We start from the raw sequence: 14,790 nt of genomic DNA, 5'->3' as shown, positions 1-14,790 counted from the left end.
GAGTGAGTGAAACATTCACAGTCACATTAGACCAACAGACCGACACAAGCCACAGGGAGGCAACAGCAACACTTCCGGAGGCAAATATATTGAATAATATTGTGGATTTTGGAGGTTTGTTATTGCCAGTGCCCACCGTTGAATGCATAATATCACACTACAGAAGCAACAGACCATGCACATGAATGAAAGAAAAGAAACGTTGCCCTGCGATCAGGCAGCTAGCATGTCTGCATTCTTATTCTTCTTCTGTCAATGACTCTGTACTGATTCTGCAAGTTTGTTGTACCTTTCTCTCGGGGGGGTCGAGGGGTCTCCAGTTGTTGGCTTTGAGCTGGTGAAGCTCATCGAACTTTAAGCTGATATTCTCAATGGAAAGTTGAAGCATGTCCCAGAACCCTGCGAGATCTTGAGCCACTGGCCGTGGGTGAGTGTTTGGGTTCTGCTGAGCCAAGAGAAGGAACAAAAGTGGAACTATAAGAATTAGCTGTGCTGTCTAAACATCTCAAAGGCCCTGATGGATCTGTTTTCTCTGGTATAGTTCTTGCAAAGGTGCAAAGGAACCCACAGTTCCATTCTTTTTCAAAGATTCACAGCCTTGAATATACACTCCTGTTCAAAAGCTTGGGGTCAAAATGTTTTTGCAGGTTGCATGTATTTTAATAAAAATGCAGTAATAAAGTTATATTGTGAAACATTACACTTTAAAACAAGTTTTTCTATTTTTGTTAATATATATTTTAAAATGTAATTTATTTATGTGATTACAAAGGTGAATTTGTAGCAGTCTGTCTTTTTTGATGAATTTGATAAATAGAAAGTTCAAAGGAACAGCATTTAAAAAAAAAATAGAAATCTACTGTATCATTATAAATGTCTTGACTGTCACTTTTGATCAATTTAATGCATCCTCGCTGAATAAAAGTATTAATTTCTTTAAAAAGAAAACTCTTACTGACCACAAAGTTTTGAACCGCAGTCAAGTCAACTAGATAGCACTTTTTTTTTTTTACAATACAGACTGTTTTAAAGCAGATTCACAGTAATAAACAGGAAAATAACAGAATCAATTATGGGAAACTTCCTCAAATATGAGACTAAAGAATTTAAAATCTGCTGTAAAGCAGCTCTAAAAAGACAACAGCATCATTACTTAACTCAAGCTGCTTCAGTTCAGTTCAATAACAGTGTAAATTTAATCAATTTCAAAACATATATAAATATATAAACAGTTGTAAACAGTGTCTTATTCACCTCAAGTCAGTTCAATGCTGCTTCAATTGACCATAGCCTATAAGCTGATTTGTTCAAATAAACGTTTACTATATCATTCCTACTAGTACTCACCAGATTTTCCTCACACAATTCCCTGAACTGCTGAAACTTCTGGGACATAAGCAGCTGTGCGCTTCCCACAGCACTGCGGATCTTCCCCAGGACTAAACAGCATACACAAAAACAGACAAGTGAGCATCAGAAACACACGTAACAGCCCTAGAGCAATAGAAAAGTAGAATTGTGCTCCTTCTGAGACTTGAAAAAAAAATCTATTAAGCTCTATTATGATTATTAAAATTAGGAGAGCCTACAGAGATAGGTTTGATGTCAGGAAAACACTGTGAGGACCAGGACGTCCAGCAGGGGGCAGATTACGTCAATGCAGGTGAGATTAATTCAATAAAGAGTTGTTGCATTTTTTGCATGTGCCATTTCAGCAAAAATTTGTTTATTTAATTTGCTGTAAACTAATACAGCGTAAAAGTCATTATTTTCACATGCCTATTGGGCACTAAAACAATACACTGAACATAAAAACTAACTATAATGTTAAAAAAAGGTATTTTACTTTCTTTAAAGATTGTTGGAGTACTTGAAGACTTCATTATGGGTAAACCAAACACTAACTTTCATCAGGTAGCTTGTTCTCCTTCTCATCGTGCTCCATCTGCCTGCACCAGCCCTCCATACGTTCAGTCTCTGCCTGCAGCAGCTTCAGGAACCAGCGGCCGTCACGCTGACACACCGAGCGGCCCACGACTTCCAAGGGATCTTCCGTTACGCTATCGATCCAAGGGTCAGGTGGAGGCAGGATGGAGGGATCAAAGCCAACGTCCTCATAGTCGTCTGAGGTGCAGGCGTGGTAGTGATTCCCTGAGCCCTGGATGCTAACGGTGGAGGTGGCGGCATCACGTGAGTACTGCCGTGACAAGCAGCCCGAGGAGGCGAAATCTGTGACAGGAGAGTCAGCTGGTGTGTACTCCGGAGTGTCCAGATCAGCCTGTACCGCTGCCGTCACGCTGTTTGAGCGCTTGAACCGCCGGTGACTGCGCCCAAGAAAATGAAGGAAAGAAAGGTTTAATTCAAATGTTGATAAATCGCAACTCATAGATACAGTGACCACACACTCTTCTATGAAGAAAATGGTTTAAATTATTAATCTAAATATTAATTTAGATATTGTGAGGACATAAACCATTATTAAAAATAAAACCATGAAAAATATTTTATTACATTTTATTTTATTAAAAATAAATGTATTTTCATTATCATGTCCAAGTACTCTTATATGCCACTGACTCATAAGCAGTGGTCATAGGTTCTGTCTTCAATGTATACCACAAAATTAACTTGTTTGAGATGCTCTTGTTGGCACAAACATCATTAACAGCCATTTATTTGGCAGACAAATTGCAGCACTCAAGTGACCTGCAAAAGAGACTCATTTAAAGCACACAGCTAGTGATAATTTAATAAAATGATGTAGCAAACATGAAAATAGTATAAAATAATGCATCTTTTAAAGCTGACTTCCTGTCAACACGTTTCAGTAATGAAATACTCTCCTTTAGTTTTGTTTCATCATTTCTGATTAAACAGTTTTGCTAAGCTTGTCACAATGAACTGCGGGATTGCCTTATCGAAAAAAAAAAAAAAAAAAAAAATTGTAGTGGTACTTCAAATTTAGGCAAAAAATTAGGCCGCATAATCTGTTGTCTGCAATTTGCGAAATCAGGAGCACGTCTATGGTGCCTAAAAATACTGTCTAGCTAGGCAGTTTTGAGAAGAGCCATGGTGTGCCAGCTTTAGCACTCTGGGATAATCCTGTCCCTGCTCAATAAGTTTAATAAAGTGAAAGTGTCTCCATAATACAGAGTTTCTTAATCCTTGATTTTAATGCACTCTCTCACCATATGCAGCGTGCAATAGAACAGCTGAAGAGGATAAACAATACTTTTCAGAAAGCAACAATATGAACTTTGAACCACTGCATTCATCTGTAGATTGAAGCAATTTGACAAAACACACAGATCAGACACATTTTAGACCAAGATAATTAATTGAGAGGAAATGGAGTAATAACGGACACAAAGAGAAGATGATGACTGGACTTGTTATTGGTAATTGTTATTTTTTAGGAAACTGTTGATGCAATGACCCATAACTGCAATGGTGTAGCCAAATATAAAAGAATGGAGTGACCAAATATTAAATATTTTATTTTTGTTTGTTTAAAATTTGAATTTTGAAATTTGAATATTGTGAGAATCCTCAATGTCTATGATTGTCTGAGCCCTGAATCACTGGATGCTAATTTAACAAACAGCACAAATTTACTTTCAAGTTTCACATTTATTTATCAAGGATAAATATTAAAAAAATGAGAGTAAAGTAAAATAATGTTACATAAGATTTCTATTTCAAATAAATGCTGTTCAGCATTCTTATCATCAAAGAATCCAAAAAAAGGTATCATGGTTTCCACAAAAATATTAAGCAGCACAACTGTTTTAACACTGATAATAATAAGAAATGTTTCTTGAGCACCAAATCAGCATATCTGAATGAATTCTGAAGGATCACGTGACACTGAAGACCGGGGTAATTGCTAAAGAAAATTCAGTTTTGCCAACACAGGAATAAATTACATTTTTATATATACTTAAATAAAAAGCTATTTTTAAATAGTAATACTATTTCATAGTATTACTAAAGAGAAAGAAACTCTGGGGAGCTATTTGTTCCTGAAACGGTTGTTTTAGAGCATATAAACACACACTGACTCACCCTTGCTCTTCTTCAACCTGAATCCCCACTGACTGAAACTTGGACTGGTCCTCCAGTTCCTGGTCCTCAGGCCCATCCACCTGTTTAAACACATCACACAGTAAACCAGCCACCTCCACAGCCATTTGAAGAATCATCTACCTCAGGGAGAAGTAAACAAATCTCCAACTCACCCTGTGTGGGTTTGTATACAGAAATAAAAAGACCAGCTGTATGTATATATATTTTGTGTACAAACACCTGATAAACACATTATAGTGGATATTATAACTAAATCTTGTTCTAATAGCCAGCAGGAACATCTCAGCAGCGTTGAGGAGATGAATAAACAATGAGAACAACACTGAATCTCACTCACCTGGATGCCAATAGAAAGGCACCTGCTCTTCCTGAGCACATCCCTGCGGATGTCTTCCAGGGCCGGTATTGGGAAGGGGATGGGCACAGGCATGGGCATGGGCAGCGGAGAGGGAGGGGTAGTGCTGATGGTGATGGTGCTGTTGCTGACGTGTTGACTGACAGGGCCGTGGATCTGAGCGTTGGCTGCCTCGATGGCTGCCGTCAGCGCTTTCATGCTGTCAATGCTCTCGGTGGAATTGCTCAGGCCAGAGTGGAGGATGGGCTCGCCCCGCGTCCCGGGACCATCCATGTAAGCGTCCTGCGCAGACTCTGTGCTGCTCTGGGCCGTGATGGAGATGAAGGGCTTGGTGGAGGTGCGAGGAGGTACCGGTGGAGGAGTCTTCTTGTAGGTGGTGATACATGATGATACTGTAGAGAGAAAAGTACACTTATTCATTTCTCAGATGCTTTTATCCACTCGAACTTACAAATATGGATGCATGAAAAAAGTATATTAACGGTAAACAGTAAAAGATTAGAATGGAAACAGATATAAAGACAAAAAACTTTTATATTAAGAGTCAGGATACATTTACTAATTCACCATGGAAATGGTGAATTACTCCAAAAGAAAAAAGAAAAAAAAGAAAAGAAAATCACTATTGACCACTAATTTGAATATTGTGGGCATCCTCAAGGTCTATGATGGTTTCAGCCCTGAATCACTGGATGCTAATAGCACAGATTAACAGTGTTAGATACACTACTTGTTTTTGAGAGAGAAAGAAATTATTAATCATTAAAAATGACTTTTAATGCATATTAAACTAAATTAGAGAAAGGACATTTATAATGTTGCAAAAGATTTCTATTTGTTCTATTCTATTCTTTAAAAACACACAAAAAACCACTTACTCTTCAAAAGTCTGGGGTTGGTATGATTTTTTAAAATGTTTTTGAAAAAGTCTCTTATGCCCACGAAGGCTGCATTTATTTGATCAAAAATACATTACAATATTACACATTATGTAATATTGTGATGTGAAATGTTAAAATTTCTAATAACTGTTTTCTATTTAAAATATCTTAAAACTGAATATAAACTTGATGGCAAAGGTAAATTTTCAGCAGCTATTACTCCAGTCTTCAATGTCACATGATCTTTCAGAAATCATTCTAACATGCTTATTTGAATCATTTCTTATTATTATGTTTTCTTATGAATATAAAGAATATAAAACGCATTTATTCTATATATATATATAAGAATAAGGGGTGTAATGGTACACGTATCAAACTGAAATGGTTCACGGGGCAAATTCCAAATGGAAGTGATCATCCCTATCCCCTTGGAGTGGGGACTTTGGAGTGAACAGGGCACATGCATGCCATTATGTAGTCGTTTGGAATGCACTTGGCAAAAGGAGAGACGGAATTTCCTCATTATGTTCCTGTGACAACGCAGCACTGACGCACACCGGCATAAAAATTTTATACATATTAGTTTTTATATATTATATAGTAAGTTTTAAAATATAAAATATGTATGTTCATTTGCAACAGTTATGCTAACAAAAACAAAAATACATTTATAACATTAAAACGGCGACATCCACTGACGGACACCGTGCTGCGTTGTCACGGGAACATCCCAGCTGGAGATAATGAGGAAATTCCGTCTCTCCCTTTGCCAAATGCATTCCAAACGACTACATAATGGCATGCATGTGCCCTGTTCACTCCAAAGTCCCCACTCCAAGGGGATAGGGATGATCACTTCCATTTGGAATTTTCCCCCGTGCGTGAACCGTTTCGGTTCGATACGCGTACCGATACACCCCTAATATATATATATTTATAAATATACATACAATACACACACACACACACACACACACATATGTATATATGAAGAGTTCCAAGGCAAAAGCCTCTAAAAGCCATCTTGGTCAAAAATGAGATAATGATACTGAGAAAATGCTCTCCACACAGTATATGTTCATCAAGTACTTTCACTTCAAATACGCGAAATCCCAGCCTCAACCCATTCAGAAGTACCAGTACTTACATAGAAACCTATACATAGTAGCCAGAAAGAAATGCAAATTTTAAAGAAAAATGTCAGACGTACTTAGAGGCTTTTGCATCTGACGTCTTCATATGTACACACACACATGGACACACATGGACAGACATGGACACACACACACACACACACACACACACATATATATATATATATACACATATATACATGTATATATATTCACAATTCAATGTATTCTTGCTGAATAAAACAATGGATTTCTTTATCAATCAATCAATCAATCAAATCTTTTATTTTGAATGGTAGTGTCAGTGTGCATAAGTAATTCAAATCCTTTGTTTAAAAGCTTAAAATCCATGAAGCAGTTACAGGAAGATACTAGCAAACCAGAGAATTGTGATGGCTGACATGATTACAGCAAACCCTCTGAACTTAAAATCAGACTTGTGGAGCTCTGCGTGAAAATCTTACACATTGTGAATGCCTATCTTGCAGTAACTTGCCATTACTTGAGCAAAAGTCAGCACCGCCCACCGTTATGCTGGCAGTTTTTAAGTTTGCTTCAACACACACAGCTAAGCACATTAAAGAGGCCAGGAATGTTTTGCTGGAGTCATGGGGAATAAGAGATAAGACTCAGAACAGACCACGCTTCCAACATGACTCTGTGTGCTAATCTTTTGCCTTTGCCACCACCTTGAATCTGGCTGTAAAAAAGCCCTTTCATAAACCATGGATTTGCATGAGATTTGTCTCGCAAACTTTTTTTCAGGTCAAGCCCAAATGCCACACAGATACGGTCTGTGATCCAGCAACAGATGGGACCCAAGATGGAACAGCAAATTCTGCATGTTTCCAATGTGAAGCATTGTGAGCTGCTTTACCATCTCTTTACCAGACCACTGCCATCTGCTAAACCTGCAACATCCTAAATTAAAGTCTCACTAATACTGAAATAAATACAAATGCAGCAATGACGTCAAAGCAAGACTGTATGGCACAAAATAATTATAATTATAAAATAAATAAAATTCAATACAATCAATCCCCCAAATTCCTACTTTATTCTTTGATCAAACACCAAAGAAAGTAAAACAATAATTAATGGTGATAATAATAATAATAGTGGCAATAGTAATTAATAGTTAATTATATATAAAATACAATTTAAAAGTAATTAAACACACACACACAAACACACATACATACATATATATATATATATATATATATATATACACACACATATTCACTTGTGACATATTGATGATAAATATCCACGCTTATGATCTTTTCACAATATTATTTGCCCAGGAGTGGCCACCATGCTATAATATTTATTGCATTCATTTTATTTTATTTTAAGTCTTTCTGACAGAGAGCATGATTAAATATTCCCTTATTAACATACTTATGGAAGAATCCCATTATATCAGTGGGCCATCTGTTGACATTGAAAGTGTTATCTTGAAGTGCTACTGCTTGACACAGTGCTGGTGGAGCACTGACTCATTTCCTCCAGCACTTCACTTCAAAGAGCGAAACAACCCCTCACAACCCAGACTAAACATGAAATCACTAATCGATGGCTGCATGAAGCGGCAGATAGAGGTGTGTGTTGTGAGATAAACAGTGAGAGAGTCTGTGTGAGCAAAGTATATATTTTCCTTATTATTTAAATCCAGCACATCCACAAGGGGGCAATCCAGAGCGAGATAGAGACCAGCTGTTAATGTCCTCTCTGATTTCACTTGCTCATTTTCACACTCTTTGGTTTTTCTCTCCCTACATATTCAGTGATTTCTTTCTGTGGAGAGTGACTTTTTTGTTTTTATGCTCCAAAATGATCATTTATTATAAATAAATGAGAAAATTCTAATTAAATTCTAATTACACTTGCAGTACATTATTATATTAAATAAAATAAATAAATAATAAATTTAATAATCATCTCTGACTAAATAAAAACAACATACTAAAACAATACACTGAAAAAAAAAATCATTACAATAATCTTGGCATGCTCAGTTATTCATGTTTCAAGAATTCATGTTTTGTCTGTGGAGTCTCTGAGCCCCAAACATAAAGTAACATTTTTCATAGAGAATGTTTGAATCATGTTATTGTTTATAATAAATTCTTACGAGAGAAACTAATAAAGTATCACCGTGATGACTCTTAATCTCAAATGTTATTAAAGCTATTAAAATGCCCTTGGGATCTTTGAGACGTGACACACGTTAAAAACAGTCAAGATATTGTATAAAATCATCATATTCTTTTGTATAAGCTATTCATGCTTATATGATATCATTCACGCTGAATAACACGTAGGCAATGAAACCAGACACTCATTTACAGGCATTCAAAAGTCCCCATGGAAGCCCACTTCTGCCACATAAGCATAGAAAAATATGGTTTGGCAAATCATAATTATAACATATAAAGTCATTATTATGAGATAAAAAGTGAAATTATGATATACAAAGATATAATTATGATACAAATTTGCTAACTTTTTCGTCATCATGAATATTTATCTCATAGTTATGACACAACTTTTTAACGTCATAATTATCTCATTATCTTTCTTATCTCATAATTATGTATTTAACAAATAATGGCTTCTCACCTCATAATTACGATATGACAATTTCCACTTTCTGTCATAAATTATGACATTTTATCTCATACAGATGACTAAGAACGTTATAATTATTATTTACCAAAGCTTGACATTTAGCAGAAAAAGTTCCCCTCTTGAATTACCTTTTAAATCTCTGTAAGATAAAACCATGTTGTTCACAGGAACAGTCTATCGCACTTTCTTTGGCAAGGCGCCCGTTCTTGTTTGCTTCTTTGACAAGCAGTTACACGAAGAAAGCCATGGTATGTGTTTGAATAGCTGAATTCATCTCCCCTGAGCCACAGTGTATCAAAGAGCGCATGTACACACAATTGCTTCTCCAGACTTAATCTCCATCTCTCATATCCTCATTTTTTCACATACATACATACACTCTGCATCCACGCAGAGGTTCACACACGACTGCAGCCAAAACAAACGCTTCGTTTCATCCCAAGATGTCTAGCTGGCAAGTTGAGGACAAACTTGTGTTCTGGAGCTACAGTGTGCGCTGCTGAGATAACAGCATGCAGATCAGATGCTGCTCCAGCTCTAGAGATTTCTGTCATACAGGCATCCTCTCCTCTAATTTCACCCCCTCCTTCTCTAATCAACTTGCTCTTTTCACGGTCCACCTGGGTTTGTAGTGATACAGGGGATCACTAAAGCTGCATTGTTGTAAAGCGTGATTGTTTTTGTATAATTACCAGTGAGACTGCTGCTGATTGTGTCTTTATCTTTGGCGTTTGTTGCTGTTATACAAAAACAGATGTTCACAGGAGTGTTTGACAATTACTTTCAAAAGCGTCCTAATAGTTGATGCTGCAATAACTGGAAAAGACTAAGACAGGAGTGTTTTGAGACTGTAAGGATGGCCATTGTGATTAGGGTTTGTCACATGAGGCAATTAGAGGACAGAATGTAATTAGCATGAAACAGGGGTTCTGGAACTGGCCGGAGCTTAGCAGTCCGAATGTTGTTTCTAATAGTTTCCCTGTAACACCTGAAAAAAGCAGAACACATCTCAAAAGAAGTTAAAAGATCCATTAGAATGTAAATTGCTCACTGCTATCTTTGCTTGTGGGCACACATTATTTTGAGCCAATCATCTGAATCATAAAAATCATTTTTTTTGACTCTGAAGCCAATGACAACACTGAAATCCCACACTAGTGACTGTCCTGCTAGTCCTTGAGCTGTGAAGAAAAAAACTAAATACAGAGAGAATTTTTTTTTGCCATCAATATTATATAAACCGATATTATGAGTAGGGGGTCTGCAAGATTCTTTGAATGTTTTTGAAAAAGTTTCTTATGCTGAACAAGGCTGCACTTATTTTATTGTGAAAACTGTGAAATATTATTACAATTTATAATAATATATATTTTTTAAATATATATTTAAAATGTAATTTATTTCTGTTGCGGCAAAGTGGAATTTTCAGCATCATTACTCCATTCTTCAGTGTCACATGATCCTTCAGAAATCATTCTAATATGCTGATTTGGTGCTCAAGAAACTTTTATTATTATTATCAATGTTAATCAATGTTATATCAAACAGTGCTGCTTAATATATTTGTGGAAACCTTGCTTCATTTTGATCACGTTAATGCATCCTTGCTAAATAAAAAAGTGAAACTTTTGAATGGTTGTGTATATTACATTTATGCTGATTTGTTTCTGGCAAAAAAAGGTTACTTTATCAGAATACATAGGTACTTTTGCATAGTCATCCATAAAGAAAAAGTTTTTTGGCAGCATATAGTTTCCAGCAGCAATTTCCAGCACACTGTAAAAAAAAAAAAAAGTTGAGCCAACTTAAAATTTTAAGGCACCCAGCTTCAGCAGATTTTAGAGTTTGCTCAACTTATTTTTGTGGGAGATTCTCAAATTTTTGTTGTATAAACTTAAAACGACAAGTTGAGAAAACTCAAAGATCTGCTGAAGCTGGTTGCCTTAAAATTTTAAGTTGGCTCAACTTTTTTTTTTTTTTTTTACAGTGTAGGAGCTAATCAACCAAAAACTGGCTCTTGATTTTAACATATTATCTTGCATTTTAAATTCAATATCTCCTTTTCAGCTATAAATTATTGTCCAGATCACTGCAATATAACATAGACAGCAGTGTCACAAGCTATTCTTTATTTTCTCAGCCCAACCAGAGCCACATGTAATTAAATAAATGATCCTTAAAAATAAGATCAACCTTTATTAAATACAATTTTAAAACGATTACAGGGACACTTGCTACTGAATGCCAGATACCAATCTAACCTGAGCCATCAAGCACCCTTCTGAGGAAGACACAGGAGTCCTGCTCCCACGTTCTATACTTTCCTTACTAATGCCTCATCTATACTAATGGAAAGTGTCAGCTAAATGACTAAAATGTAAATGTAAAGGGAAGCGATGGGCTGAGTTAGCACTCCTGCTGATGCACAGTGTAAACACACCCACACATCCAGGCGCTGCTCAAGTCAGTAGTGTCTCCTCAGGCCTGTCAGCCTGGGCGCTTACATACTTCATTCCTTACAAGGTTGTGTATTACAGACATCATATAGAGCCTGTCTGAAAAGCCTTCAAAATGTGAGATGCGTTCAACTCGGGATTTAACCGTTCAAAAAGAAGAGGAACAGATGTTTCTGATAAAACATCAGAAATGTGCTGGTGTTGGAACACAGATATCTGATACTTAACCCTAGCAGCAGCTTATTATTTTAATAGATTTTAATAGTTTTACTTAATTACTGCTATTAGTTGGAGTAAGCAGACACCTGTACAAAAATGTGTAATGCTTTTAGCTTCCAGAAGGAGAATGATGATATATTTGCTTAGCAGAAGTAAGAGATTTGAGCTTTTTTGGGATTCCAATTATTGTTATTCACACAGTTCTCTCGTATGTGCAGATTTGGTTGTTTAAACCAGTGTGTATCACTGTTGACAGTGTGAAAGCCTTTAAACCTTGACCTCTTGTCACTGACGCATGTGTATTGTGTCTGCAACGCTCTGACCCTGAGCTCAGAGGACAAGGTGAACGATACGGTCGCAGACAAATCAATTCGAGCCCGCCGACTTGTCTGTCCCACAATGACAGGGCGCTCTCTGCACGTTCATGTTCTTAAACACCCTGACAGGGTTGTTTCAGATGACAAACCGACAGAATTAACCCACCTCCATTTCCTCAGGCGAATGGCCAAACAGAAACATCATAACGAATTATACTCTACATCCATAATCGCAAGTATCCACATGCATATCAGGTGCCCTTAACATCCCCCAATGTCGGATCTTTTTCAAGGACAGAGTCGTATATGCTCGGCTAATCAGCATAATCCTGAGTGATTTTTAAGACCATAAAGAAGCCATCCGGTCTGGACAGGAATCTCTGGGTTTTATTCCCATATCGCAAGCTGCCAAAGTGTTTAATGCGGTCTAATTCTTCCCAGATGAGACCTGAGAGGAAAAAGAGAGAGCTCAAGAGAGCGCTGGCTGTCGTTTGCCCCACGAGAGGCAATTAACACAAGCCGTCTGGCTAAAAAAGTACACAGGCGGCCATACGAGAAGAAAGGTCAAGTGCCATCCAAACTGTGGGTCCCAGGGCGAAACTTTGTCAACCACTCACACACTATTCTGGTGGCTTTTTTGCTTTGTGTTTAGCATAGTAAAATGACATACAAAGAGTAACAGTGACAGTTTTTATGTAATGACTGTAGCAACTGTGTCCAGCTGGACTACAGAATATATTAGGGTTATGAGGGTGACCTACAGATTATCACGGTTTGGGTGTAAAAGGTTAAACAATGCATAAATCTTTTCAGTGTGTTGACTTCTACTGCACAAACCCATTACACACTGCTGATAATCCTATGATAAACACTATGTGCAGACTAAACTAAAAGCTAAAAGCTGCAGAATATATGTGCAAAGGATAATGTAGATGTATGTTATGTATGTCGGTCACAGCAGTTGTCGAGTGTGAGTCACTGATGTCACCCTGTACATCATTTCCATCAAAGCTTTTGCATGGCCTTAGACGACTTGGAATATAGTGCATATAGTCTTACTTTTATGGTACTTTATTGTCCTTTTGGCATCTAATACTGCCCTTGAACATGGCAAGGAACTTGTTTATTTCCATAACATGATGTATTTTTGAGTGTATCAGGACATTTGATGAAAAAAAAATTTAAAATGCAAGGAAGGGCTTTCTGGTTGGATTGTGAAAATTTTGTCCACAAAATCCCCCTTCTTAAAACTGGCATGTATATATATATATATATATATATATATATATATAGAGCTATATAAATCTACACACACACACACACACACACACGTATATTAATTATTATCAATTTTAATATAAAAACATATTCTATTATATTAATAATAAAGATAATATTACTAATACAGATGTTTCATTTCCAGAATGGTACTGTATTAAATTATCACTGTACTAATAAATAAATTATTATATTATATAATACTTAAAATGAATTGAGATTGTAATATATAAAATTGTAATAAATTAAATAAATTTAAATACAATTTTATATGGCCTATATTTAAATAAACATCCATATTTATTACCCACTAAGGATGTTAGATGTATAAATCTTAAGATAAACACATTTAATTCAGTTCAAATGTAAATGTATAGGACTCTTCACAATAAATAGTTGAAAAAGCAGTTTTACACAGAAAATCTGAAAGTTGTTTACTAAACCTAATGTTGAAAGCAAGGCAAATGCTAAACAAGAAAGCGCATGATTGGCCATGTTTCACATTCAAATAAAGCCTGATCAGACCCACTGTCCACTCAAGTGTCTGGCACACTGCCCTGGAAATGAATTTCACTGTGAACGTGTGCATAAATATGCAAAGTTATTTGTACTCCAAATTCACACTTAATCACTTTGTCAGCAATAAAATAAAATATCTACTAAATAATGACAAAAGAACGAAGTAAAAGAATGGAGAATAATTTCCTCAACCAAGGCAGATAACAAGAAGCTGACAAAGCCATCCAAGCAGCGACTCTCCAGTCTGAAAATGTGGAATAATGTGGCAGAGCGTCGTCACAGCTTCCACTGATAAATGCTCGCTTCCCACTGCTGTACTTGTGAAAGTGTTTAGTGTGTGTGTGTGTGTGTGTGTATGAGTCAGGCATCAGCTAAGAGTGACTGTGACGGGCCTTCTTCTCCAGCAGCAGTATTATCCCATCCACATCTCAGCCTCGAGCTCAGCCCGCACCAGTATTACATGCACGTCATGTACAATCACACTTCACCCCTCACACACGTACCCACACACACTTTGCTGGATTCCATGCTCAACTCAACCAGAGTAAAGGGAGTTTAGGAATAACGGGCAAGCATATCATCAGCTATGCTTTTACAAATTTGTGCAGAAACCCATTGCCACCTGAACCGAAACACCCCATGCACCTGAACTGTGAAGTATTCAATGTGCCATTTTCACTAAGAAATTCTATTATATTAAAATATCTAATGCAAAACAGTTCACTTATTTATTGTCATAGCTTTATTGTCTTAACATGAACCATTTACGGGTTCAGGAACTAAACAGGAACTAAAATATTTTGTGTTTGTCCACTTTTGATTGCTTCCAACAGGGCTGCTGGTCTAATGTGCTCAAACAGATGAATACTTGCCACACACTGAAGTAAAACATGATCACTATGTGGGACC

General features: G+C 36.6%; 2 protein-coding genes across 12 annotated transcripts in view; one reads left to right on the top strand and one right to left on the bottom strand.

Moving 5' to 3' along the window:
- Window positions 1–1,445, top strand: part of c02h10orf67 (chromosome 02 C10orf67 homolog) — a 39,310-nt gene extending 37,865 nt beyond the window's left edge. Inside the window, exon 17 of one of the 2 annotated variants that reach the window (XR_009266028.1) lies at window positions 1,341–1,445. The gene's annotated coding sequence lies outside the window, so the exon portion shown is untranslated. The remainder of the gene's footprint in view (window positions 1–1,340) is intronic. The other variant, XR_009266021.1, reaches the window with a different exon arrangement.
- Window positions 1–14,790, bottom strand: part of dlgap1a (discs, large (Drosophila) homolog-associated protein 1a) — a 123,384-nt gene that overhangs the window by 3,484 nt on the left and 105,110 nt on the right. For 9 of the 10 annotated variants that reach the window (XR_009266017.1, XM_058799841.1, XM_058799822.1 and 6 more), the window contains 5 exons: window positions 4,424–4,833; window positions 4,066–4,145; window positions 1,906–2,324; window positions 1,348–1,439; window positions 290–445 (listed from right to left, as the gene is read on the bottom strand). Coding sequence is in view for 9 of the 10 variants with exons in the window: in XM_058799841.1 (XP_058655824.1) it covers window positions 290–445; window positions 1,348–1,439; window positions 1,906–2,324; window positions 4,066–4,145; window positions 4,424–4,833 (1,157 nt within the window). In the remaining variant the exon portion in view is untranslated. The remainder of the gene's footprint in view (window positions 1–289; window positions 446–1,347; window positions 1,440–1,905; window positions 2,325–4,065; window positions 4,146–4,423; window positions 4,834–14,790) is intronic. The other variant, XM_058799869.1, reaches the window with a different exon arrangement.

The sequence above is a fragment of the Onychostoma macrolepis genome, chromosome 02 (genome assembly GCF_012432095.1).
Source record: "Onychostoma macrolepis isolate SWU-2019 chromosome 02, ASM1243209v1, whole genome shotgun sequence".
NCBI lineage: Eukaryota > Metazoa > Chordata > Actinopteri > Cypriniformes > Cyprinidae > Onychostoma > Onychostoma macrolepis.
Note: the sequence above shows the minus strand (reverse complement) of the source record. Positions and strands in the feature narration are given on the sequence as shown.